We start from the raw sequence: 26,726 nt of genomic DNA on the forward strand, positions 1-26,726 counted from the left end.
GAGAGAGGAGGTGGAAGATGGATATCTTAGCAGAGATAACCCCACTGCTCATAAAGAGTTACCATGGAGACAGATGTAATGATAAGCAGTCACACGTCTGACACCTAAATAAATCCCACAGTGCTCATGTATGGCTAAACCTGACACACAAACACACGCACACACACTCTCATACACACACACACACACCACCACCACCACATATAGCACAAACCATCAGATCATTGCATCGCCCCCCCGTGTCTGTGTGTGTGTGTGTGTGTGTGTTTGTGTGTTTCTATGTGTGTGTGTGTAATGGTTTGAAATGGAGCGTCTGTGTGTGTGTGTGTGTGTGTGTGTGTGTGTGTTTCTATGTGTGTGTGTAATGGTTTGAAAGGGAGTGTCTGTGCCTGCCACAGTACATTTCTTACCTTCCCCACCATCTCCCTGCTTCCTTCCTTCCTGTCTGAATGTGTGTCTGTTTGTGTGTTTGTTGTGTGTATGGTGTTTAATCATTCAAGTTGAAAGTACATGTCTTTTTCTGTTTTCACCTCCACCTTTCTCTCTCAAACACACATCTGTAAGTATCGGTGTTATGGAGAACAGTGACTGTAGTGAAGGGGCTCCATAGAGAGTTCACTCATGTGTGGTGGTGAATTTTGACTGGCCCTCTCCAAGCCTGTCTGGCCCAGGAGAGAAAAGACAGACACAGAGAGAGAGAGAGAGAAAGAGAGAGAGAGAGACTCCCAGAGATGACTCACTGGCCTGTCATGAGGAGAGTTAATTTCCGGATCTTTCCGTATCATCGCTGTTGGTGCTGCAATCGTCCTGCAGTGTGGGTGAAGCGGAGAGTCAAGCTTGGAGTCCTTAACAACGCTGCACTCGCCGCATGGAGGTGAACCGAGTCAGCGGACGCTCCAAAACTCATGTGGGGCAGAGATGCACACGCATGTAGGGCCTACGTGTGTACACACACACACACACATACACACACACATTTACACACACGCATATACACACACACTCATACAAACACACACACACACCACCACATATAGCACAAACACATCAGACCATTACATGACACATTGTGTAATTTGTCGCTTGAATGTCTAAATAAAACAAACTTGAAACTTGAACCCCAACCCCCACACACACACACACACACACACACACACTCACACTGAGTCTCCAAGGAGTCCCCATCTGTTACACTGCAGCAGCAGCAGCTCTGCTTCAAAGCCAGAGGCATCTAAACCCTAACATCTAACCAGCAGAAGCAGGCGAACATAAAGTACTTCAGTAGAGTAAATCATTACAGGCCAGTTTGATGTTATTGTGTACTAAGTATGCACACATCTTTCTCAACACCTAAGGGCATGCGTGTGTGTGTGTGCGCGCTCACATAAGTAAACTTACAATGTATGGCTGTATTAATATGAATGCATGTACTTATGTAAGGCAATGCATGTGGATGGATGGATGGATGATGGGTGTGGATAGATAGATAGATAGATAGATAGATAGATAGATAGATAGATAGATGCAGCAGAGTATTTGGCAAAAGCAAAAATTATGTTCAAGAGGGAGGTTGTTGCCCATGTTTGTGCCTGACGGGTGCCAGCAGCATGCTCCAGGGTGCCAGTTTGGCATGCCTTAGAGAGGTGAACGGCGGGCATAGCAGGTCGGAGAATTCGGTGAGAGCGCGGCACGTCTGCTAGTGCTCCATCTGGCCCGAGAGCGTCTGCGATGGCACGCACTCCCGCGCACCCACAGCCCGGGCGCCATCTGCCAGCGGGACGGATGGGTAAAGGCTGGCGCAGGGCACAGAGCCGTGGCCGTGGAGTCAGGGGGCCCCAGGGGGTTGACAGGAGGACCTGCACCTGCTGCTGGACCGCTGGGCTGGACCCTCGGTGCACGGAGCGCTGCCCGTGGACACAGCCACAGCCGTTACAGACTGTTCCCCTCCCCGCGGTCCGACATGAGCAGAATAAGTAAAAATCACGGAGGCAGCGAATGTGAGAGCATCCGATGTTCTCTCGCTCCGATAGTTCTATCTTCTCCAGCAGCTGCTCGAGGAAGTCCACTCTTGACCTCCATGTCAAATTGGAACAACACAATCGTAAAACGGAGAAGCGGTGTTTAGAATGGATCTACATAAACATTAATGTCTGTCACCAAGTCATTAACAGCATGTAAGCCTAGTAGGCTAGACCTGCTGAAGAGGCAATCAAAACTTTGTCCTTTTTTTGTCCAAAATCTGTCTTGTTAGCCACTGCCCCATGACTGAGGATAATGTTTCTAGCCTACTGAACTTGAGGGCTAAAATAAAGCTTTTTTGGTGCATTTCCAAGCAACCTTAGAAACACACACACACACACTTGAATTTAAACATGTGTTGTGCACATTCTGCGAATTGTTCCCTCTGGTGGCCTGAAGGCTGTATAGACCGTCCAGTCCAAACATGGATTTGGTTTCCAAATGGCACGCATCTTCACTATAGAGCCGAGCATGTCCTTTGGTAAAGCTGGAAAGAGATACAAGCAAGTAATGAGCATGTTGATACTTTTCTTCTCACTGGCCTTTTTCTCATTCACAGGCCCATAGACATGCCCTCAAACCACAGGTGACTTTAAGCAGCAGCACACCAGCATTTGTATTTTGATCAAATTGTGCATCAATGTCAAAAGGTCTCCACATGTGTTAGCCAGATAGGAGGCCTTCCATGTAGTTTGCCTACTCAGAGTTCAAATCTTATCAATTTCAGAGAAGCCTGAAGACAAAAACTACAGGCCTGAAGCGGGTGCATTGACAGGATGATGCAGCAGGCAGAAGTGCATTTTCACTAGCTGGCACCAGTTTGATCCGCAGGTCTTTGCTTATCATAACTTTCAAACACCCTGTGTGCCCTGACATACTCAAACATCCCCATGGCAGGGTCTCTTCTCTCTCTCCCCTTACATGGGTGAAGAGGCCTGGTCTGTCTCAGAGATCTGGACACAGATGGCATTGGTGGGGGTAGTGTGTGTCTGTGTGGGGTGATGCATGAATTGATGATGATGTGTGAGTGTGTGTGGGGAAGCAGGAGGTGCAGCTGGTGACAGATGCCAGCACCAGCACCAGCCCTGTCTCCACACACACACACACACACACACACGCATTCATGCCCCAGGGCACAGCATGGATGAGACGTCGTGCCAGATGCCCAGATGCAGCTCCCCTAGTGCCACACCAGAACCCTACACACACACACACACACACACACAGCTCAACTGCAAACTACAAACATCTCTTCACATACTATTTGTATGTCTACTATCTGTAGTGGAATGCAGAGTTTAAAAGCAGGATAAGTATGCATGCACAATGGAAAGGGTTCCAGTTATGTAGCTTCTTATAACTTGGTAATGGCTTAGGCAAATGGCCTCACATGATACCAAGCATAAATATGGGGCGGTGGTAGTGTAGTGGTTAAGGAACTGGGCTAGCGTGCAGTAGCCTGAAATTTGTGGGCTCAATTCCCGGCTTCCACCATTGTGCCCTTGAGCAAGGCACTTAACCCCAAGTTGCTCCGGGGACAATGTAATCCCTTGTAATATAGTTGACATATGTAATTGTCATAATATTATGTATTATGTCACTTTGGACAATAGTGTCTGCTAAATGAATAAATGTAATTGAAAATGAAAAAAGTATTTCCACACTAAAATTAAAATAACAACATGGCAAAAACCTCAAGCATCAGAAATAGAATAGGTCTAAACAGGGCATGGAGCTCAAATTCCTTTTTTTAAAACTGGTAACAAATACGCCTTTAAAAAAAAAAAAGAAAAAAGATTATCACCTGTCTACGTGGCTGAGCTCACTTAACTGAGCATGCAAGATTATGTCAGGTTAGTAGGCTACGGGGAGGTTAATTTTCAATATAATTTATCATTTTAAACAAGACCAGCTTGCAAACACACCTTGCACCAAACTGAATCTCTGTGGAGTGTGTCCACATGTCTGGACTACACTAACGGCTCCTACACACAGTTGCGTTCAGTCAACGCATGCCAGTGGGTGTTCCCGCCGGTAGCTATGCAAATGACTTGAAGTATAACCGTAATTTGATTGGTTGGTGCTGTCCGTCGATTGGCTTGATTGGCCGGTGTCATCTGTCGGTGCAGCAACAGCTGAACTTCTTAACGCGAGCGACGGGAGAAACGCGACGCAACGGACCCACAATTCAGTTCGGCAACGGATGACGTGAGCCCATGTAAAGTGAATAGGATGCGTCTCCAGCAACGCAACGCACGCAATGCAACTGTGTGTAGGAGCCGTTAGAGTAGTGATCCAAGAGCCTCACAGACAGCCACAAGATAAGAACTGGGTGGTATATACTACAAAGTCAGATTAGAGATACATTGAATAGTCTGAAGTGTGTTCAAATCTGATAAGAGTCAAATGCTCCTGCCAGGGTTTCTAAAGCTCAATGTTTTTGAGTAAAAATGATCAATTCTTCATTTTAAAATGTAAACAAAATGGCGAGAAATGTGACAATAGGCACAATAGTTTGCCTTCACTCATTGAATTTCAACACATCTCAGGCTTTAGTCTCAAAATACCCCTTATATCGAATCGCAGTATAACGGCGCCTTTGTAGTCAAGGAGACATGGCAAATGAATCTTAACAGAGTTTAATACAGACGCTCATCAACAGTCCAGCTCGCCATCAAACATGTTCTACTATGACCAGTGTTCGGCTTTCCAGCCCAGCTCATGAAAACAAACAAACAAAAACTACAAACATGGCAGCTAAAATGGAGTGACGTTTTATGCCCCTACTTGGCATGTTGCACAACAATCATCAGTTTGAATAGAACGGTGAACATGATTTACAGTATAGCAGGAAACAGAACAGAAAAAAAATTATAAAAAAAAAAAAAAAAAAACACTGCAAATTTGCAAGAAACAGTCGATGACTAAATAGACAGCAGTAGGCCGAACATGCAATGAATCTTTATGTGGTCTGACTAGTTTGTTCATGGACATCATTAAAAGTGAAAAAACAACCTAAAACAATTTTGCTGTAATAACTTCAGTTGCCTTACTAACTCTGAAATACACCACAACATTAAAATATGGGTCTACCCCATATTAAATCAGAGCAAAATGTCTCGATTGGATGGAAGCTGGTCCACGGAGCAGTGACCTAAACTTCAAAAGACTTAAGATTATTCATGATGGACTTACTATTCATGAGGAATTGTAATGTACTGCTTTTGGCTTTGGAGCAAAGGACATTTAACAGCCTTCATGAGGGTGTAGTTGAGGAGGAGGCGAGGAATGGACCCAAAGGCCATCTGTTTACACTTGGTGCCGATATTTTTATAGGTGTTCAAAAACATAATAAAAACTACAAATCGAGTGACATTAATTTAGCGGACTCAAATCTCTAGCTACTATGTATGCTAGTACAGACTTAAAAAAAAACTCCTACAAGGTAAGGAGTGAGAAAAAATAAAAACAAACATATATCTTTACAGAGAACATGTAAACAAACATTCCCACTAGAACATGGTGACTAGCTTGAGCTCTCTTCTCTATATAATTTTTTTTTTTTTTTTTTAACATCCTCACTATGGGCAACAATCTTCCGGAATGGGGGATTTTTACGTCCATGTCTAATTTGGTTTCTCTCTGATGCTACAGTCATTGGCAGTCCAATGCTGGTTCTCCTTGATCGATAGTCTTTCTGTGATTCACAGTCACAGATCAATGTTACTAAGTCCTTGTTTTTTTTTTTTTTTTCCTGTGATTCCACACAACAAGCATGCTTCCACTGTAACCATACTTCTTTTGAGTCACTGAATGTGAATTACAATCATTCTCCTTCTGACCCACTCACTTTCATTCTCCTTTTGCCATCCTTTCTAACAGTCTTCTTTTTCAGTCCTTCCCATTCAATTTCCTCATTCATTCACTGTCTGTTTTTTCTCTCCACTCTCTCGTCCTGCGGTGTGGTTTGGGACATGCTCCTTCGCTCTAGCAGGCCTAAAAGCCTGGGGTTCTAGTTGAATCCCAGCCCTGCGCCTTTGGGCCTTTGGTGGGCTCGGACAGGCTCAGTGATGCCTCTGCCCTCGGGTCCCAGGCCGGAGCCAGGGTTCCAGCCCATGCTCTGCAGCATACGGTTCCCCATGTTGGAATCTGGAATTGGAGGAGCGTTCTCACCCACAGTTCCTAGAATCAGGAGAAAAGACAGGAGTCATACTTGTGCATATTTGGGGCAGCCGTGGCCTACTGGTTAGGGGTTCGAGCTTGTAACCGAAGGGTTGCTGGTTCGATCTCCGACCAGTAGGAAAAATGTGGGCGGGGGAAGTTGTAGAGCACATCCGCGTCTGAAGTGCCCTTGAGCAAGGCACCTAACCCCTCACTGCTCCCCTCAATGCATTTCAATATCGATGTGATTAACATTTCACATGGAGATGTTATGAACCAAAAGCTGAACTATGCAATTCATCTGTATATAGAATTATGATTACTTGGCATACTCTTTTGTCAACAGAGACTACCATCAAAAGAGAACATCCTTAACATAATGGCATAATGAAACATCAATGCAAGATTGTTGAAATGATACAATGCGTAAACGCGTGGTTGTCTCTGCCCAGTCTGATTATTACAGTCGAGGGGCAAATCAAGGAAATGGGCAAAAACTGGGCCCCAGCAGTGGCACGACTGGCTGGGGCACCTGCACCGTACGCCGGCGACCCAGGTTCGATTCCCGCCCCGTGGTCCTTTCCGGATCCCACCCCGACTCTATCTCCCACTCACTTCCTGTCAATCTCCACTATCCTATCTGATTAAAGACATAAAAAGCCCAAAAAAAAAAACTGGGCAAAAAGCTGAGCGTCTTGTGATGGGCTCCCACTTCTCTCCACTTGTTGTAGTTGCACTGTTATGAGAGTATAACATGGAGCTGCCTGATTGGTTAATGTAATAGGAAATGCACCTGTGGTGGCTGGGGCCCCCATTGGTGCTGCCTTCCTCCGCCTCTTCACATCCCCTGTGCATAAGGAGCCTAGGTGACCACTCGTCTGTCTGGGGACACAACAAACAAAAAAGTAAATAAACCATCAACACAACCACAAGAAGATTTGTGGCCTGTAAAATTCACCGTTCCTGCAACACTGAACTGGATGTGACTCCCCATCCCATCAACAACCCAAGCCCACTTCAGATATTTAGCTGCACTGCCCTCGAATGGTCAGATAGTGCATTACACCCAACTAAGAGTAACAATTTGCATCTTCATGTATATTTTTGTTTATGTATGTTTTGTATACTGCATCTATGTGTAACATTTTCCAACAAGGCATTTATATTTGATAAAACAGTGACACTAAGGTGGGGATCACATTGGCCAGCGGCAGGCGGCAGTGGCAAGCGTAATGCAACGCTCAGATCATAATAAGTTCTATCTACCTACCTCTGCAACTGGCTACTGGACTTTCCCTGTCAGAGGCCCCAAGTAGTACGTGTTGGCAACAATACCTCAAGCAGCATCACACTGAGCAATCCCAAGTAACACAAACAGCTTGTCTTAACTGACAATTGAATACTCTTGCGTTCAGCAAGACCAAAGAGATTGTTGAAAGTTGAACCAAGTTCAAGACTCCAGCTTATTCAACTTCCCTGAAAACTCAGGCGCTCCACCAGCCACCGACCACATTCTACCGCCTGCTGTAATAAGCTGTGTGGGGCGGAAGCTGCACTGAATACAACAGGACCATAGAGAACAATAGGAAACCCCCGCCACAATCTGTTTGATCCTGCCCTCTGGGAAGAGGTACAGAAGCCCGCGCCCCCTGCACTACCAGACTCACCAACAGCTTCATACACCAAGCCGTATGGATGCTGAACTCTCTCCTCCCTCCCCTCCACCCCTCAGCTACATAACATCCTGGACATTGGACCCAAAAAATGGCTGCCTGCACTACTCCACTTGCACACTTTGCACACTTGCCACTGGCCAGTGTGATCCCCGCCTAAGGGCCCTGATTGAAATGGTGGACAAAGTGCAAAGTCTATTAAAAAAGCAAAGTTCTTGTGCATGAACTATAGCTAGTGTGTCACGACTCATCATGTTTGTGGTTTGTGTTGTTATTAAATTAGCTTCGGTTAAACTTAAGAGTTTGCACTATGCCCATCATTCAAATTAGAACCTCAAGTGGTTCAAAAGACTTCATGTGCTGAGCATTATGGCAGGTAAAGAAAAATAACTTCTGTCTGTGAAGCTGCACAGCTGTTGAAGGCAGTAGGCAGCTTCCCAGAGTGCTTTGGGGCAGGTGACCTGACTGAGGGAGGGGGTACAAAGGTTTTTTTCATTATCTTTTTTTGCGGTTAATACCTGCTGGCAGTTTTTAACGAGCAGCTTCTACGGTGCCCCCGATCTGTCCTTGAGTCCCAGTGCAGCTTCAAGTGCAAGCAAGAACATGCAGCACACACACACACAGAAAGAGAGAGTGAGAAAGAAAGACAGAAAGAAAAAAAGAGAGAGGGAAACATTATAAAATATACAGACATTGATCTTTATGAAGACATAGTCCTTTGGCTAGCTTGTTTCAGTAGTTTGTAGTGTGTACAAGTCTGTTAAATCTTTTGTAACCACAGAGCTATAATCTAAATATGATCTGCAAGTCATACAATAACCAAAATATCATCAACTGCTAACAGTTGACTGCTACAGACTGTATATATCAAATATCATCAACTGCAACAGAGCTAACAGAAACACAGTTGTACAGCATATTTTAGGAAGAGAAGAACATGTCATTGGCTAAATTAAATGAGTACTGAGATGAGATATTGGAAAGATGGCAGCACACAGATCTCATGCTCCTACCTGGCTGTGGTCTCTCCTGGATGCTGGATTAAACCAGGGTCTGCTGGAGAGTGAGAGAGCACAACAATCAACAACAACAACAACAACAACAAAAACTACAACAACAACACATTGCATTACACATTTATAGGGCACTTTTCAAGGCATCCAAGGGGCTTTACAGTGAAGAATGAACCTCACTATCCACCTCCAAGTGTAGCACAACACAAACATCTTTTAATTCAGCCTCAATCTCCGCTAACATTACCCCATCAGGCTCGCTTAAAATAATTATTTAGGAAGACTGTCATAATCAACATCAATCGCAACCATTCCATCATTATCTGTAAAACCTGTTTACAGTAAGGTAGGAATGAAGACATATGTGTGCGAGGACACACTGTGGCTGAAAGAGGTGAGAGGACTGAGAGCTACTCACTCATGAGGGTCCTGGGACAGCCGACCCAGTCTGTCCATGCAGCCTGGTCCAGCAGAGCCGCCCTAAAGAGAAAGGGAGGGAGGGAGAGCGAGATAGAGGGAGGAAGGGGGGAGGAGAGGGAGAGAGAGAGAGAGAGAGAGAGAGAGAGAGAGTGGGTCTTGTTTGATCTTGGTTTACATATATTAAGCATCAGGATGGACTGGTGGTGCACAATTGATTGAAGTTCAATATTAAACTGAGGGGCCCTATATCTGCTGGTTTAAAGGTAACAATTCAAAATCACTATTTAAAAGAAAACGCCAACTTCTTGGGAAATTAGCCTATTTGCCATATACCCCTGAATTAGATAAGAGGATGCATATCTTTCTCTTCACTGTGCGTGCAATAACCCAGCCAGACACCGTTAGCCCAGCTAGCATAATGCACTGGAAATGGGTAAGACCAATTAGCCTACAGCTAGCCTGTGAGTTAGACCATTTAGCCTTGAGGGGGGCCTTACCTGTGAGTGCTGGGGCCCTGACGGACCAGACGCCCCGCCCTGCAAACGACTCAACCTGGCCTGGAACCCTGGGGTGGGGGACATCAGAGAGACAGTGGGGGGTGTGGGTGAGGGAGAGGAAACTTTTTGGTAGGAGTATGCATGAGCTGACAAGGTAAGTTATGTGTTCAATTCACCCGTTTGCTGGTATATAGACAAAGCACACACACACACACACACACACACACACACACACACACACACACACCTCTCTGTGCATCCTTAGACATGATAGGGAAAGATCCGGTGAGGATGCTGTTGAAGACGGGGTCATTGAGGTCGAGCTCCGCCGCGTCCCTCTCCCACCAGGGCACGACACCCGCAATGCCACACGCTCCGCCAGGCTCGCCATCATAGAACCAGTCACTTTGCTCGTCATCGCCTAGACAACCGAGGTCAAAGGTCAGGGGAGAAACAATGACGTCACAATGAGAAGGAACATTATTATTACTGAGCCAAAATCAATAACTATGTGCATAAGAGAGAGGCATCAATCCATGTAATCACACAGGAGCAATTAGGTGACTACAGACCATGATTATACATGTAAATTATTTCGGACACACACAGATGCAAATATACACAGATGGACAGAGAGGCCCGGCACACAGGCACATGCTTACCTTGCCTCCCCTCATCATTGGTGAAGAGGCCTCCATCGCTGCTGTTACTCACACTGCTTGTCTCACTGAGGACAGGGGGAAGGAGGGAGAAGGAGAGGAGGGTTTAGTTAAGGTCAACATAGCTCATTTCTAGCGTTTGACTCAGCCGTGAGGGGTAAGTCCAGGAGGCATGTCCTCTTTTCCTCAGTGACTTCTAGTTGGTGGAATGAGTTACTTCACATTCTACATTTTTTGTGATCATTTTGGACTCTCAAAATTATGAATTTTGAGAGTCCAAATATTAAAAATATTAAAAATACTCATCTCAAAATACAAATACTCATCATCACTTGCACTTAATGAATGAATTCTATTACATAGTTATGGTTTGTATATTTTGGCCTATGGAGTTTGTTAATATGATACTGTTGCTGGTATTGTTATTACACTTAATGTAGGCTTTTCAACTTTAGGACAAACGTGTCTGCCAAATATCATAAACATAAAACTCTACTTCCCATGATGCTCTCAGTAAGCTAGCCAGAGGGGGAGATGAGAAGGAGAGAATTCTGCAGCACACACAACTCTCTGCTGAAGTGTCAACAGTGTCAGAATACCCACAGATAACCTTGATCAACAGCCAAACAGTCAGTTGATGGCTCCAGTTGGCTAGACCATAACCTGCTTTAAACTGTGGGCCTAATCAGTTGCGGAGCTAATTCTAGCAGGACAAATGGCAACGTAAACAGACAAGTTCCCATGGAAACACTTCTCTGTTGTGAGCTGGTCAGGGTCAGTGTAGCAAAGCAGTTTAAGAGCAGAAGCTACAGCAGCAGGGGCAGAAATAACCCTAGTGACCAAAAAACGTGTGACTTTCCATGTGACTTTCCACTTTATCAGTCAAATTCACAAACCCTTCCTTGTACCCCTAGGTTTTATGTTAATATATATTGATACTTTTTAAGTTACCTAGTTTAAGTTTAGGTATTTATCGGAATGTCACATATTACCAACAGTCACGTATGTCCAACCTCTTACGTGTATGTGTCATTTAATATTAATTTCTATACAAACCAAGACGGCGGATTCCTAAAGAAACGCAAGCACCCACACCATAAGTTTATCTAAATTAGCTATGTACCAAAAATGACATTATACCGTGACTCGAAGAGCTGTAAACAGTGTACACGTGTACACATCCGCTTGGAGCTCCAGTGGAATTTTGAATTGCGACGAGAATTCTCGGGCTAACCGTTGATGTGCCGTGAGAAGGTTGGGAATATGCACCCACCAGCCCAGCACTAAACTCCGAGTGTGCTAGTGTGCAAAATCGGATATTTCAAGCAGTAAAAGCCCCGGTAAGAACCAAACTAGATTTTGTTCAAATCTACACACCTATGGCTACTGAAAAATGTAAGGTTCATTTAGCAAATATTATTTTGAAGTATTAAAAAACATCGTTGTTTTAAGAATTTTTTGAACGAAATGGTTGGTAATTAGCACGTTTACGATAACCTTTAACACTTTTATCCAAAGCAACTAATAAATGGTTTTGTGTGTGGGCCGGGCTTTCATTTATATATTTATGAGTTGACTTTTGCAACGTTCTGAGCATATGACTTCAGTTTTCAATCTAGAAACCATTCCACTCAAAGAAAATCAAGCACTGCTATGTTGGCCCCTGAGCTCACATGTGTAACCTGCATACTAGTCGTTTACAAGCAGGAGGAATAGTTACGTGAGAGTAACTCTTACCTAAGAGTTACCTGAGCTCCACCCAACCAGTTAGACAGTGTCAAAAGAGATGCACAGGAAGACAAAAAAAGGACAAACACTAACCACCTGTCACTCATGTCTTCTCCAGAGCCCTTATGCTCCTCAAAGTCCATCTTGTCCTTGGCCTCGCCCGAGCCCATCCCTTCCTCGCTCTCCACCACCACCCCCTCATCGGCCACGTCGGACGCCAGCTTGTATGCCGTCAGCTTCCTCTTCTTGACCCCTCCCTTTGCCGCAGTGCCCCCGATGCCCTCGCAGCCCATCGCCAGCAACCCCCTGGGCAGTGCCATGGGGGGAGGTGGGGCCAGCATGCAGGTGGTGGTGGAGACTTCCTGCGGCGGGTCCACAGCCATGCGCTTGACCTTCCTCCGCCGCCGCAGGCTGCGCATGCCTAGGCTGTCCATACAACCCCCGCCACCGCCACCACCGAGCTCCTCGTGCCACAGCGGGCGCTTGCCCCGTCCGTGGGGGTCCCCTCCCTGGAGGGGTGTGCGGCGCTTGGGCCCCAGCTGGTCATCTGAGTCGCTGTGGTTGTTGGGGGGGTCCCGGGCATGGTGATGGTTGTGGTGGTGGTGGTTGTGATGATTGTTGTTATGGTGGTTGTGGTGGCGCCCGCCCGCCTCGTCAAGACTGGACTCAGAGCCGTCGCTCAGGTGGCAGGCGTCCCAGGGCGGGTGCGGGTTGTCGGAGCGCCGCTTGCGGCCGCGCCGCTTGCGTGCCTGGCGCTTCAGCAGGCAGCCCACGGCCAGTGCGTGCTCCGCACCACCGTCACCGAATCCGCCCCGCGCCTGCTCCGAGCTCTCCTCCAGGGCCGACACCAGGTCGTGGACCAGTTCGTCCATCGTCCGACCAAAGTGCCTGAAGGGAGAAGGAAGGAAACTTATTAAGGCAAGCAAAAGTCTGTTTTTGGACCATTGAGCTGAGCTCATCAATGTTTGCGCTTAAATTTCTTGCCCAATATGTTAAACAAGCAAATCCAGTTATTAAATTAGCATTAGTTAGAATTAAGACTTTGCCCATCATTCAAATTAGGGCCTAAGTATGAAATGAATGCTTGTTTTTACTCCAACTGAGTAAAAAACTTTTGTTCAAATATTATATTTTGCTCTAATAAAACACAAAGTTAAATGTGTAGCTACTACACAATGGATGACATGCTACATGTGTGCTTATACTCCAATATGATTACAGAGCAACAGTAGCTCTCTTGGGAGACTGTGTAATGTTACATGTTACATCTGATAAAAAAAAAAAGACAGAATAACCTTTCTTTCAGGTATTTCTGTCTTGACAACACGACGAGTGACATCAGGGGCTAGCTGAACACCAGCAGATAGAATTTGACATTTAGGCTAATAGAATTAGTTACACATCGCATGTCATGCAGCAGCGGTCTTTCTTTGTTTTGATCCGAGTCCTGTGTCCAAAATGGCTCTCTGGGTCAAGTCCTCTTCTCTGCATACGCCAACACCAACACTTCCAAATATCGTCTATAATTACCTATGCTGTAATTATTTTTGTTTTGCATAACATAAATAATTATCAAATCATTGTGCTGAAACTGACCTGCTTTTGAATCCTTTTCATGTAACATCAAGCTAACGTTACACTGCCAGGCAGTTAGCTAGCTGGCTACAGTCTATAGAGGCTAAGTTATAGCTAACAATAACATAACAGATGACAATGTCCGTCTTCAATAAAAAAAAAAAAAACATTCTTTAAAACCCCTGCAAATTAGAAATAATGTTTTAACAAGTATACGCAATGACACAGAACCAGCCAGTCAGAAAGTGACCTAGTTTATCACTTAAATCCAGACTGAATAACAAGCCAACTTATCGAGAGCCCGAGGTTCAGTGACAGCTTTGACATCACGACAGTTGTCAATTAGTCATTAGCCTTACGGATTTTAACTTACTGACCGAACAAACACGATTGACCTCAATGTTAAAGAAATTATATCTACATGATCGTAGCAGACACAAGCAAAATACACAAAATGGCTAACCAGATAAAAAAACCGTTATGACTAACCTACACTTAAATTAACCCGTCAACCACGGATGAAAAAAGCTGAGTACTCACCAGCTGGTTCCCGCTTTACCAAGACTCTTTATGTTTCCTGCACGGAACATTAAAACACAAAAAACCTTGTGGTTTTCAGCCAAAAACAATAGACATACAAACGGCTAAGGAGGCCACCATTGTGGCTCAAATCTAGTTTAGAGGACAAGACATGGCGGAAATGAAAAGTGAGAATTAAAAGTCTTTACATCCTCTGACGTATTATTTTCCAAAATAAAAGTATGTTCTACTTATAAATAGTGGGCAGCAATTGCAGACAATCTCTTGTGTTATCACGGGTTTGTGTCAACTATCGAATTCATTTTTTTTACATATTTCAGTTATTCACATTTGTTCCGGAAATTAAACAAGTGGGCTCACCATGCCGCACTTTTTTTGAATTTCTCAGTTCTAGGCCAATGCTTCAAATTGAGAAGCCCATGTGAGGAGCAAGTATCAGGTACGACCAATTTTTTGGTTAAATGTATTTCGGAAGTAAGAATTTTGGTTAAATGTATTTCGGAAGTAAGATAATTTAAACAGCAGGATGTATTTTTATCAGTCTGATATGATACATGAAGAAGTGAGGTAAACAACTCAGTGCATAGCTCTGGTATGTTACGTTAGCGTCAGGGCTCACTAACAAACATTTAGCTAACTTTGCCAGAGAAGGTTAAACCAAAGTAGCTTTATCTTTACCAATTAATTAGTTAAGCTGTAATCCGTATTCCGTATACAGAATACATGCCCAAAACTGTAATTTGTAACATATTCCGTTACGTTACTCAATCTGTGTAACGTATTCTGAATACTTGGATTACTTCCACATTGAATTTAAATTGCATTTTATAAATGTAGGAATGCGGCCATCAAATCCTGCTTACTAAACAGGCCTATTCTGGTGTGTTCTTCTAGGGCCTCATTACAGAAAGAATCCTAACTGCTCATCCTAACTTAAATTAGGAAACCAAAGATAGGAAAAATCCTAACTTCCTATTACAGAAGCAGTGCCTAACCTAATGTCCGTTTCCTATCTTAGCTGTGGCTTCCTATCTTATCTTTATTTAGGAAATCCTAAATGTTCTATCAATCTGATTTTTCGACGGCTATCAACAGTTGATGTCTTTTTCTGCACTTAGAATGTGCACGAGACTGATAGAACGCATAACTGTGACGACAAATGAGCCTAATTCACACCAAGAACGATAACGATAACTATAACCATAACGATAAAAGCGTTCACACTGAACAACGATAAACAAAGTCTCTCATTGTGTTAATACATGTGAGGGCTAAAATTTGATGGGTTCTGATTGGCTATTAGCATTTTATCGTTGTGAAAATCGCTCTGAAAGTGATCCCCAACGATATCGTTCTTCATGTCGTTATCGTTATAGTTTATGTGTGAACATCGTCATTCATATTAACGAGAACGATATTTATTTATAGTTATCGTTATCGTTTTTGGTGTGAATGGGCCTTAAACGTTAACGTTAAAGCTATGACGAAAAAGTTAAAGGAAACAGCAAGCTACCCAGGTAGCATTCTGGCGAAGGAGGAAGATCAAACTATCGGTATCCAAGAAACGGATGAACCACTCACGTACAATCCTTTTAACAACACTATTTAAAACTATTTATTGTATTTATGTATGTATTCCTATTTATTCATGTATTTATTCAATGGCTTATTTATGGTATTTATTGATTATGAGAACTACTAATAACTAGAGTATAGGTTTACATACACAACATAAACAGAACTTACCAGAGAGCGCCCGTGTTTCCTTGTCAGAAAGCCGGTCCTCCATTTTTTTTTTTTTTATATCATTAATATTTTGTAACGAAACTCAAAATCTGGAAAACTGCTGACTTCAGTGACACTCCCTCTTCTCAAAATTGCCTGAAGCAGAAGAAATTTTGTCTGACTTGGCCTTTTATCTCCTCTAGCATCTGAAAGAGTCGGAGTTCTCTTTCTGAAACAGACAAAGTATATAACTTTATATAACATGTGTCTACTGTTTTGCATACTCAATTTGAAAATTATTACATTCTGTTTTATTTAGCATTTTACATGATGTCCCAAGTTCTTTTTTATTATTATCTAAATTGTGGTTGTAAATCAAAGCACATTGGATATTAAGGCTAATTGTTAAGAAGTTGTTGAAGAGTTTCTAATCCCTTTATAGACTAAAAGGTAATTAATAAAAGCTCCAAGTAAACTATTATAAAATATTTGGAATAGTTCTATGTACCATCTTGTCTTAGATCTGGGACTGTCTCTGGTGTTGATGATGGAAATGGTGGTATGGCTGGCAAGGTCTGGCTTTTGGCTCCATTATTGCAGAATTTCTTTTTGGTCTTTCCATTGTCTCTGCATATGAGAAACAGTGAGAAGAACAGTGAGAAACAGAATCAATACATGATATTCCAAAGTCTTGACCACTGTATGTTTTCTTTACATGTCATGTTTTCATCTGTGCTGTTTACCTGTGTGGAGCCTACTTGTTGAGGCCTGAACTGGAGGTCTTCCTGAGGCTGCAGATGGAGGGGCTGATGTAGACCTAAATCCAACATATTTCGATGATGGTCTGTTGGACACATTAAGTGTAATCAAATTTTTAAAGGTGCAGTGAACACTAGTAGCAAATAAGCACAGTCAGGCTATACAAGAAGAACAGAGAACAGAGGAAACATACACTCTTTTCCGCACACTGTCCTCGTCTGTCGACTCCAAACCATTGCCTTTGCAGAACTTCACGAGCTTCCTTCGGGCTTTTTCATAGGAATCTAAATATAGAAACAAACAACATTGTTAAGCCTATTATCTGAACATTTGAAAATAACTGCTTATAGGCATAACTCACAAGGAGCATGTTTAATTTTGAGCAATAGATTTGAATAGTTATTTCTCTATATTTCTTAACATTGTGGAACTTCCTCAATAACTTACCATACTCAGCCACCCATTCAGTTATATATTCTTCCCATTCTTCATCAGGGGTTTCATTTTTTTCAACCGCTTTTCTACATTTAGTAGTATTATATGGGGGCCAAAAGGAAATTTTTTTATCGATGCTCAGCCAGTCACTTGGTATAACCTCTGTCTCATTTTTTTCCGTGAAAACAACAATTGAATACATCTACAGTATAAAACAAACAAACAAACATAGCTAGTGTTACAAACTATATACACTAATTGAAGCTCAATTAAGCAGTATGCAGTAAAGGATATGCCACAAACCCATCCTTATATTGTAAAAGAATGACTTTTGTAACAGTCTGAAGAGGGACAATAGTCAATGACTGCCCGGGTTGTTTCACAAAGGATATATTAAGACTTGATGAATCAATGGGGTAGGTAAAAAAAGATGATTTGTTTTGGAATTTAAGACAGACTAAATGTGATGCTTCCTTGTCTTTTAAAATATTTTTAACTATATGAATGTCTCCATTGAACAGAATGTAGTTGTCTCCCTCTGATAAATTAATCAAAGTTCCACCATTAATATATTGCTTATATTGTGTAAATTAAGTCACATTGTATGGAAGAGGCCCATTCTTATGTTCCTGGTAAAACCATCCTTGAAAACCCTTTTTTTTTAGCTGACACTTGCTTTTTCTGACAATCTCCTGATGATCTGTTGAAGGGGCTGGGTAGGGTCCTAATCATTTTTTTTTAACTGTGTAGAGGAAGTTCTCAAATGGGAAAGCTGAGAAATTATGCAGAGCACCAAACTGCCTTGCATCATTGGCAAGATGTGTCAGCCCGTGTATGTTATACACAACGTAATTACCATAAACAGATTGAAAATGCTCAACAAATGTGATCAGCAACTTTTCAGCAAAATCATAGTACTGGAGGCACAGTGAGGGGCAGCATAAAATTCTAATGGCTACATGCAGAAGCATAAAATTGTGGTATAGAACATTCGGCAGATGGTCTTTCAGTGCCACTGGACCAGTGTACAGGAGAAAAGTTCTGAACTCTGTCGCTTTCCACCTGTCTACCTCAACAAGTGATCGCCCTTTCCGTGCAAACTCTCTGGGGAGTGTCATTGCAAAGGACACAAGAGCTGCAGAAATTAGGCCTATCTGATGAGCACCTAAACGAGTAGGAAGCGGTCCCCTCATCCAAAACCCAATCAACTTTCTCATAACCCCAAGACAAACAAGGTGCATAAAATCTAATGGAAATTGGGAGACCATACCAATTCCAACCTCTGTCAACACACGGGTCCCTTTATGGTGAAACTCATCTTCTTTATTAATAAAAGACGCATCTGTCCGTAAAGGTGAATCGACTTCAGGAAAAGTCATGCGATTTTCGGCCCACGTTCCCTCCTGTGTGCATTTTTCACAGCCATGGTATGCATTGTGGGCTTTAATGTTTTTCACGAAAGCCCGTGCACTTGCATCACAAACAAAATTAGAAATTTGAATATCTACACATTTGCCAATAACATCCACACCCTCTAATTTAAGCTTTCCATATTCATTCACAAATGTTTCCAGGAACAGATTGACATTCGCTGGTTTTTTAGACCCAAGATATAATGCCATGACGAATGGTTGCTTTGTTTTGTCTTCCTCTACCAAACCTAGAATGGGCCAGAACTGCTGATTGCTGCTTTTGAACAAAGGTAGTCCATCAATATTTACTTGTAAATGAATGGCCTTTGGGAGAGGGTCTATCTGGTGTAATATATGCCTAATGCCTTTCTCAACTCCAAAATAATGCATGGTGCCACCAGCAATCTGCTGGACCTCATAATTAGTTGGAGTGCCTAAAAGAGTGCGGGAATCCTTTGGGAGATAGGGATGATATTTTCTCAGGATGCCCAAGAGCCCATTTAGATGGCATTGTGGTACTTGGCTGTCTATTGCCCAACCTCTGAGCTCCTCCCCAAGACACTCTGCAGACTCAACAGATTCTTCATCACTTGTGTCAGTTTCTGTCAGAGCATATGACCAAAATTCATCAATAACGTTATCGTCAACAACATTAAACTCAATTTCAGACTCTGATTCATAGGACATGGGCCAATCAGATGCAGCATCTGACCACACATCATCAGAGGGGGCGTTTTCTGCCAGGCATACCGGTATATTTAAATCGTCGGCTGCGTCAGATTCAGCTTCAGCATTGACGTTAACCTCACTAAGGATATCGAAAGCCCTTCGCTTTGCCTGACGTTTAAGTGTTCTGTCTGAATAAATGTTGTTTGCAGAATGTTGTGTGTATCCCTGTAAGTATGCGGCCAAACAAATAACTAACATTTAACGTTACAGTTACAGCTGATATGCCTACGGAAGCTAATGCCCATTGTTTACCTAACGTAAAATAGCTAACGTTAACTGTTAGCAGCTAGCAGGCTAAAGGTAGGTGCTAGCTCATCTACATTTAATTGCTGGCTTGCCTATAGCTTCTAATGATAAGATTACATTTACATCAGATTGCTAGCGTGAAGATAGTAAATTGGTTTTATATATATATATATATATATATATATGTATATGTGTGTGTAAAAAAAAAAATAAATAATTGAGCAGATTACCTTGGACTGGCTGGCTGGGGTAACGTAACAGCTAGAAGGCTAACGGTTGAAGATAACGGTAGATTCTATACAATTCTATATCACGCACTCACCGTTCTCTTAGAAGAGCTCGCTCTTCTTTAGGTCCATGCTCCAATGCATCCATATGTTCAGGTGGTCTTCATGTTGTTATGTAGCGAGGACAGAGTATGATACCCATACAATATGGTGTGTTTACTATAGCAAGTTAAACGGACCTGCTGCAGGGAGAGGTTTGTTTAGATGACTTATTACAATGATTATCAATTAAATGTTTCTGGAATGTATTAGTTGTATGAAACACAAAGTAAGCTAAAACAGACCACAGACACACATGAACAAAGTTCAACAAAAAGACTTATATGCAGTAGTTGCTAGCAGTTGAAAACATTTAGCCATGGGCTAAATGTTATCTAACGGTTCTCATTTCAACTTAGCCTGCTCTTGCATTTGAGAGGACCTACTTGCTATCTGCTGCATAGCTATATACATCAGGGGTCTCAAACTACCGGCCCGCGACTTAATGTCAAAATAATAATGTAATTCGGCCCTTGAGGGTAATTTTTTTAATTGCGACAAACAACAACATTGATTAAAATAGACGATAGATCCAAGTACAGTGACAAATCCCATTCTCATCCACTGCTAGACATCCAGAGCTCCGATTCAAGCCCAAATTCGCTGTACAAAGTTTTCAGGAAATACTTATTACACGCGAGAAAGACAAGACGTGCATTTGTTTGTAATGACGCCGAAGCGATGGAGGTCATAGTTTTGCATAAATTGAAGCAGAAATAGGCCTACACCAAATGTTGAAAAAACGTTCACGTTTGATAAAGTCTTGGGTAGGCTATGTTATTCACCTATTCATTCTGATTCTGAAGGAGAATATCTGCATTTTGGAGATTTATGATCGATCGTCTATTGACAGTGGTAGTCACGGTGCGTAAGTGATGGAGGTGCGTCTTTATGTGTATACGACGGTGTCCAGGCATAGGCTACCATGCTTATTTCGACCCTCTGCCCAATATACCTGGAGTTGGCAGTGGTAATCATGATGATAGTGTCCGTAATGGACGTGATACAGACAGCAGGGGTAGTAAAAATAGGCTCTGAAGAACTACAAAGTCACCCACGATAGGAACTGATTTGACCAGGCTACTTTATTGTAGGCCTATAATAGCGGTTTGTGGTTATACTAATAGTTTACTATTGTTGGTTTACATCTTAGGCCTACTGTTTCCTAATATGACAAACAAGAAAGTAAACCTGCTCAAATATGTGCAACATCCAGTATACTGAAAGGTGTATAATTTGAGGTGCTTGCCATCCAGTGGCAAATTAGATGGGTAAATTTTCCTCCTTCATAAACTTTTGTTTATACTCAAAGATTTTTACATTTACAGTAGGACTTTATCTCTGACCACTTTCAAGCCTTTTGACATTTTGATGTCAAAATCCAATGGTGTTGTTTTCTTAACCCTGCCACCTAAAGTTTGTTTAAATAAGTTATGAGAGGAAAATATTTTTATCTGGTGTGAAACACACACATACCTGTTTTTATGCTTTTTGTTTGTTTTTATCATTTGTATGAATATTTTATTTTATCATTATTTTATCTATAAGCTAAGGTTGCTAGCACAGGTGTCTAAAAAGATTTTAAAAAAAGTTTTGTGTACTATTAGAAATAGCCATTCTTTTTTTGTATTATTCTTTAACACTGACATGGCCCTCCAATCAGATGACGATGGCAGAAGTGGCCCCCCAGCTCATTTGAGACCCCTGCTTTACATAGTATAACAATTGTATTTGTGTTGACGTTGTTCATTAAGCATGACCATAGACCAACATTACATATGCAAACTTAAACTTGAATAGGCTTTACCAACCTTACCCCAAATTTTAAGATTTTGATATGGTCTATTGTTAAATTGCATTTAGATACAACACAACAGACAAACTGAATCTTCCGGTCGTTGTGTTCCTTAAACGTCTGTATATAAATTCATGTAATCACAACAAATACTAAGAACATACTAAGGCTGATGCTTAGAGTCCACATCAAGGCCTAAGCATTTGTTAGCAAAGCCGTTGCTACTCTATCACAAGTCATACATGTTTCTGATATGTTGCTGATTGGATTATAAACAGCCACAGCAATGAAGAGGAATGGCTGAAGGACGAAGGAAATTGTATTTTTATTATTATTCTTATTTAATTATTTATATAATGTTCCAAATGTAAAGCACTTTGAGCTGCATTCTGTGTATGGAAGGTGCTATACAAATAAAACGAATCATTATTATTATTATATGTTATTGTACGTTGGGCATACGTTGTATGGGTCAGCCAAAAATAGCCAACTGTATCAACATTGGCCCAACGTTGGGCACACGTTGTATAGGTCAGCCAAACACAGCCAACTCCACCAACGTTGGCCCAACGTTGGGCATACGTTGCATAGGTCAGCCAAACACAGCCAACTCCACCAACGTTGGGCATACGTTGCATAGGTCAGCCAAACACAGCCAACTCCACCAACGTTGGCCCAACGTTGGGCATACGTTGCATAGGTCAGCCCAACCTAGCCAACCAAATTTAACGTTGGGCCAACGTCAGAATGCTACCTGGGTACAGTCATGGCTGGTCCAGCTGATAAGAAGAGGAGGGCTTTTAATTTCAGCCAAGACGAGTTGGAGGCATTAGTTCAGGCGGTGGAAGACAGGAAACATTTATTGTTAGGTAAATTTTCAATGACCGTAACGGCGCAGTCTAAAGACAGACACTGGAAAGAGGTGGCGGACTCTGTCTCAGCGGTTTGTGGGATGCTGAGGACGGTGGAGAGTACGAAGAAAAAGTGGTCCTCTCTAGCAAGTGATGCTAAGATCAGGGGGGTCTTAAGGCCCATTCACACCAAAAACGATAACGATAACTATAAATAAATATCGTTCTCGTTAATATGAATGACGACGTTCACACATAAACTATAACGATAACGACATGAAGAACGATATCGTTGGGGATCACTTTCAGAGCGATTTTCACAACGATAAAATGCTAATAGCCAATCAGAACCCATCGAATTTTAGCCCTCACATTTATTAACACAATGAGACTTTGTTTATCGTTGTTAAGTGTGAACGCTTTTATCGTTATGGTTATAGTTATCGTTCTTGGTGTGAATGGGCCTTTACAAAGGAGGCAGTGGCGCAAAAAGTGGGCGCTATATGCGGCACAGCTCCATGAAGGCGCCAAAGCGATGGTAAAATAATATATTTGGTATTTTCTATATGTAGCTACTGCTGTCCGTTTCTGAATCATTTCAACATGTTCTCAATGTTCTATAACATTTTAGAGGACTAACAGGCTAGAGTAGGCGCCCTATCTCATAAGATTCTATCATAGAATTTTGACATAGAAGAGGAAGTGGGGGCGCCGTGAGCGCTGGGCGAGCAGATAGGCCTACGAGTAGTGAGTTGCTGTCTATGGAAAAAGGTGGATACAGCAAAAAAAAGCTGTTGACGACTAAAAATAGAAAAAGAAAGAGGGAAAAGGAGATGACATGTCAAGGGATGCGACAGCAAATAAGTGGACGGTGAAAGGCAACAGGTAGGATTTAAAGTGATGACGTCTGTACTTGGAGGCTTGCAAATATGAATGTTAACAGACTAACTAGCGTTTGTTAAGCATAATGCTGATTGAAACATGGCCTATTCCATTCAGATAGCTAGGTGGCTACCATGCTCATACTGCACTTTTAATGGCCAACTGCAACCAGAAATGTCATGCTAGTAGCAACTCATTACATGTTTCCATATCCTAACAATGAAGGCTCCTTGTAATAACTTAATATTGTGTTGTCAATGTGGTGCAAACAAACAAGGCTAGAGTGCCTATCAGCCTTATCCATTGTGAGCAATAACTGGCAAAAGGACGTTATGAGAACCGTTTAGACTCTCTTAAAGTGACAATGCACCATTTATCAATACTCAGGGCTCTACACTAACATTTTTTTCCAGGAGCACTTGTGCGCCCAAGTTAAAAAATGTAGGAGCACAGACAAAAATTTGGGCGCACAGTCAGTTCTGTACTTAACTTACACATAATCTAACATTATACTCCAGCTAACAGTTAATCATGCCAGTGCACCAATTGCAAATATTAAGAATGACTGACAACATTTAGGCTACAGGAAACAGGATTTTAAAGATCAGTGCCTACTTTATTTTCAGTCTGTTCTATTTTCCTACATTTTGTTAATGTAAAATAATATAATACATTGCCATATTTGCATTTAGCCTGTATATCAAGTATCCTGCCAAATGTAGGCTAATTTATTTATTTGTGAATCCATCTGTAGCTAATCCAAATATGCCCATGGTGACCTATCTGACTGCATACTGCCTAATACTACTACTAAAACAGTCCATGTTCTCTTCCACAAAACCCAACATAGGCTATCAAGGATGTATATTTTTTTATCCTTTTATTTGAAATATCTTCATTGATGGGGGTAGTAGGCAAACGTTAGGCCTACTTTCGTTTTGCACTTCAGCTTGTATTCGGTGTAAACAAGCAAGCATGCGTGGAAGCCTGGAATTGTCAGTAGCGTTCTACCTTTGAATAAAATGGGAGTATTACGGGAGGCTACTTTTGTGCCTATTCGCTACAGCTATATTTTGCATATTGCAGCCAATACGTCTACTGGGCTAAAAGGCATGTTAGGTTACCTTTCCTTCTCTCACTGCATTCTCAGAATCTCATCCTGTTCCTCCTATATCTGATGAATTCGGTGGATAGAAGCACTAATTTCTTCAATCTTTGCATCTTGGCTGGCTAGTCTAACTTTCCGCTTTTTCTGCGCGCTCTTGGATATGATAGAAGCGACTACTAGCGAGTCACAACGCGAAACTGCTAACGTTGATGGGAGGTGTAGTTTTTATGCTGCATTCGCGACGTGATTCTATGGTTTGCACCAGTAATGTTTCTCGATGTTGCGGTGTATTTTGTAGACAAACACTAACATGGTTAGAAGTCATTCGCACCAGTGCGCCTATATATTTTTTTGCACTCGCACGCCATCATTTTTACTCGCATGTGCGAGTGAAATGGGCGCACTGTAGAGCCCTGATACTTATCAAGTATAACATCAAGTTAAACATCAAATTAGTAGCATTTCTTTAAAAACATATTCAATAGACACTAATGTACAGTAATAGTGTAAATTATTGGCCTTTTGTTTTGCTTTAGTTGTTTGTGGGTTTTTTTTTGGGGGCAATATTGTTGTTGCATACCCCTCAAAAATGGGTAGCTGCGCCCCTGAAAGGAGGGACCAAGCAAAGACGGGGGGCTGGTTTGCCCGAAGTGAAGCCCCTAACCTCACTGGAGGAGAAGATCCTGGTCGTCATGGGTCAAGTTTACACCGAAGGTAAGTTGATTTCAGCACTAGCTTCCATCGCAAATTAGCCAGCTGCTAGCTTGGCAATCCCAACTAAATGTTATTAAAGTTTGTCTTCACTAAGACATATGTCTAAACAACAAGAACGCTAGCGCTAAGGTTAGGTTGGGCATACACCTAAAGAGTGGACCTCATAATTAGTATCAATTAATGTCAACTTGTGTCAGTGTGTGTCTACATTTTGGGGGCGGTGTAGCAGGCTACAGACGTCAGCTAGCTAGTGCTACGATGTAACGATGATAATCTAAAATGTAGCAGCTACCTGGAGGAGTGACTACATAGTAACCCTACAATAGGGCCACCAGAAGCTACATGTTACATGTGTCGAACCAGACAAAATACAGTCTATGTAGGCCTAAAGCTATGTAGACAGCAAAAGAAAAGCCAACGCTGACAACTCCCTAACGTGAAATCATTTGTGTATCATAGGCATTGCAACTGACACGTAGGTGGGACTGGATGAGCTGTGTGAGCAGAGAAGTGGCGAGGTGTGTCAGTCGACATCGTCTGACCCTGAATCGAGAAGGGTCATATTAACGCTGATGGATTCAGAGTGTGACACTATGAATCTGCCACCAGCAATTGTCATCCCATCACCTGGTAAGTCGAATTCAACGTTGATGGTAATTTAAAATAAATAGGCTATGAGGTGCATTTTTACAATGATGCTGTCTCAACTGTAGGCTACTCCATATGAACAGTTGAGGTATATAATGTCCCGTTTAGTCTATGCTGTTCAAGGAAAGGTGCCTAGATTCTGAATCTAAGATTCACAGTTTTTCATTCACAGTTTTTAATTCTTCTCTACAGCTAAGAAGAAGAAGCACATAGGCCTTACAAGAGGAGCTTCTGGAGTTGGAGAAGGAGAAGCTGCTGGTAATGAGAGAAAAAGTAAATATTGATAAGGAGAGACTGCAATTGGAAAAAGAAAAATTCAAATTCATGGAGTATTTAAAAAATCGAGGGAACAACATTGTTGATCTCTCTGAACTATAAAACAATGCACACTTAGTTAAATGTATTTATTTAATATTGTCAAAAATAAATATTTTAAATCAAACTGCAATGTTTTGTCTTTAATTATCTTGTAAAATAATGTGCAATTAAGTTGTTTCTGGCAGTTCTGCCAGTCTGTGCACCATCATGTAGGCCTATGCCATCATGGCCTTCCTCCTCATCTTCAGCCGGGATGTTTTCAGGGTCCGGGAGATTAGCCATCCTGCATATGTTGTGCAGCACAGCAGTGGCTTTCACAAACATCACCACTCTCTCAGGGGAATACTGAAGATACTGTATCCCCCACTCTTATCATGGCATCTCCATCTACAACAACATAAATTAACCAGCAGTGCACCAATTAACCAGTTAGTTTGTATTGCCATCATGGTAACATGCTTTAATTTTTGGTATGATGTTATAGTCCATATTA

General features: G+C 42.2%; 1 protein-coding gene and 2 long non-coding RNA genes across 8 annotated transcripts; 1 reads left to right on the forward strand and 2 right to left on the reverse strand.

The window, feature by feature from the left end:
* Nucleotides 1-4,642: 4,642 nt before the first annotated feature.
* Nucleotides 4,643-16,066, reverse strand: gpatch2 (G patch domain containing 2). Of its 5 annotated transcripts, XM_048250877.1 has the most exons (11): nucleotides 16,032-16,066; nucleotides 14,286-14,322; nucleotides 12,264-13,058; nucleotides 10,446-10,510; nucleotides 10,031-10,204; nucleotides 9,784-9,851; nucleotides 9,285-9,346; nucleotides 8,867-8,909; nucleotides 8,372-8,436; nucleotides 6,974-7,062; nucleotides 4,643-6,201 (listed from the first exon to the last, which is right to left on the reverse strand). In XM_048250877.1, exons 3-11 carry the CDS (start codon nucleotides 13,040-13,042, stop codon nucleotides 6,032-6,034), a joined length of 1,515 nt encoding a protein of 504 aa, XP_048106834.1. In that variant the 5' UTR covers nucleotides 13,043-13,058; nucleotides 14,286-14,322; nucleotides 16,032-16,066; the 3' UTR covers nucleotides 4,643-6,031. The 5 variants fall into 5 exon arrangements, with proteins under 5 accessions (XP_048106834.1, XP_048106830.1, XP_048106832.1 ...); XM_048250873.1 differs by lacking the exon at nucleotides 16,032-16,066 and having other exon boundaries at nucleotides 8,867-8,906; nucleotides 14,286-14,470; XM_048250875.1 differs by lacking the exon at nucleotides 16,032-16,066 and having other exon boundaries at nucleotides 12,267-13,058; nucleotides 14,286-14,469.
* Nucleotides 16,067-16,179: 113 nt separating this feature from the next.
* On the reverse strand, nucleotides 16,180-20,030 carry LOC125299426. 2 transcript variants are annotated; one of them, XR_007194359.1, is made up of 6 exons: nucleotides 19,822-20,030; nucleotides 17,217-17,406; nucleotides 16,963-17,053; nucleotides 16,754-16,854; nucleotides 16,519-16,637; nucleotides 16,180-16,239 (listed from the first exon to the last, which is right to left on the reverse strand). It is a non-coding gene; the product is annotated as an uncharacterized LOC125299426 (long non-coding RNA). The 2 variants fall into 2 exon arrangements; XR_007194360.1 differs by having other exon boundaries at nucleotides 19,914-20,029.
* Nucleotides 20,031-25,178: 5,148 nt separating this feature from the next.
* On the forward strand, nucleotides 25,179-26,227 carry LOC125299749. Its single transcript, XR_007194440.1, has 3 exons — nucleotides 25,179-25,267; nucleotides 25,727-25,897; nucleotides 26,108-26,227. It is a non-coding gene; the product is annotated as an uncharacterized LOC125299749 (long non-coding RNA).
* Nucleotides 26,228-26,726: the final 499 nt, after the last annotated feature.

This window comes from Alosa alosa, chromosome 8, assembly GCF_017589495.1.
Source record: "Alosa alosa isolate M-15738 ecotype Scorff River chromosome 8, AALO_Geno_1.1, whole genome shotgun sequence".
Classification (NCBI taxonomy): domain Eukaryota; kingdom Metazoa; phylum Chordata; class Actinopteri; order Clupeiformes; family Clupeidae; genus Alosa; species Alosa alosa.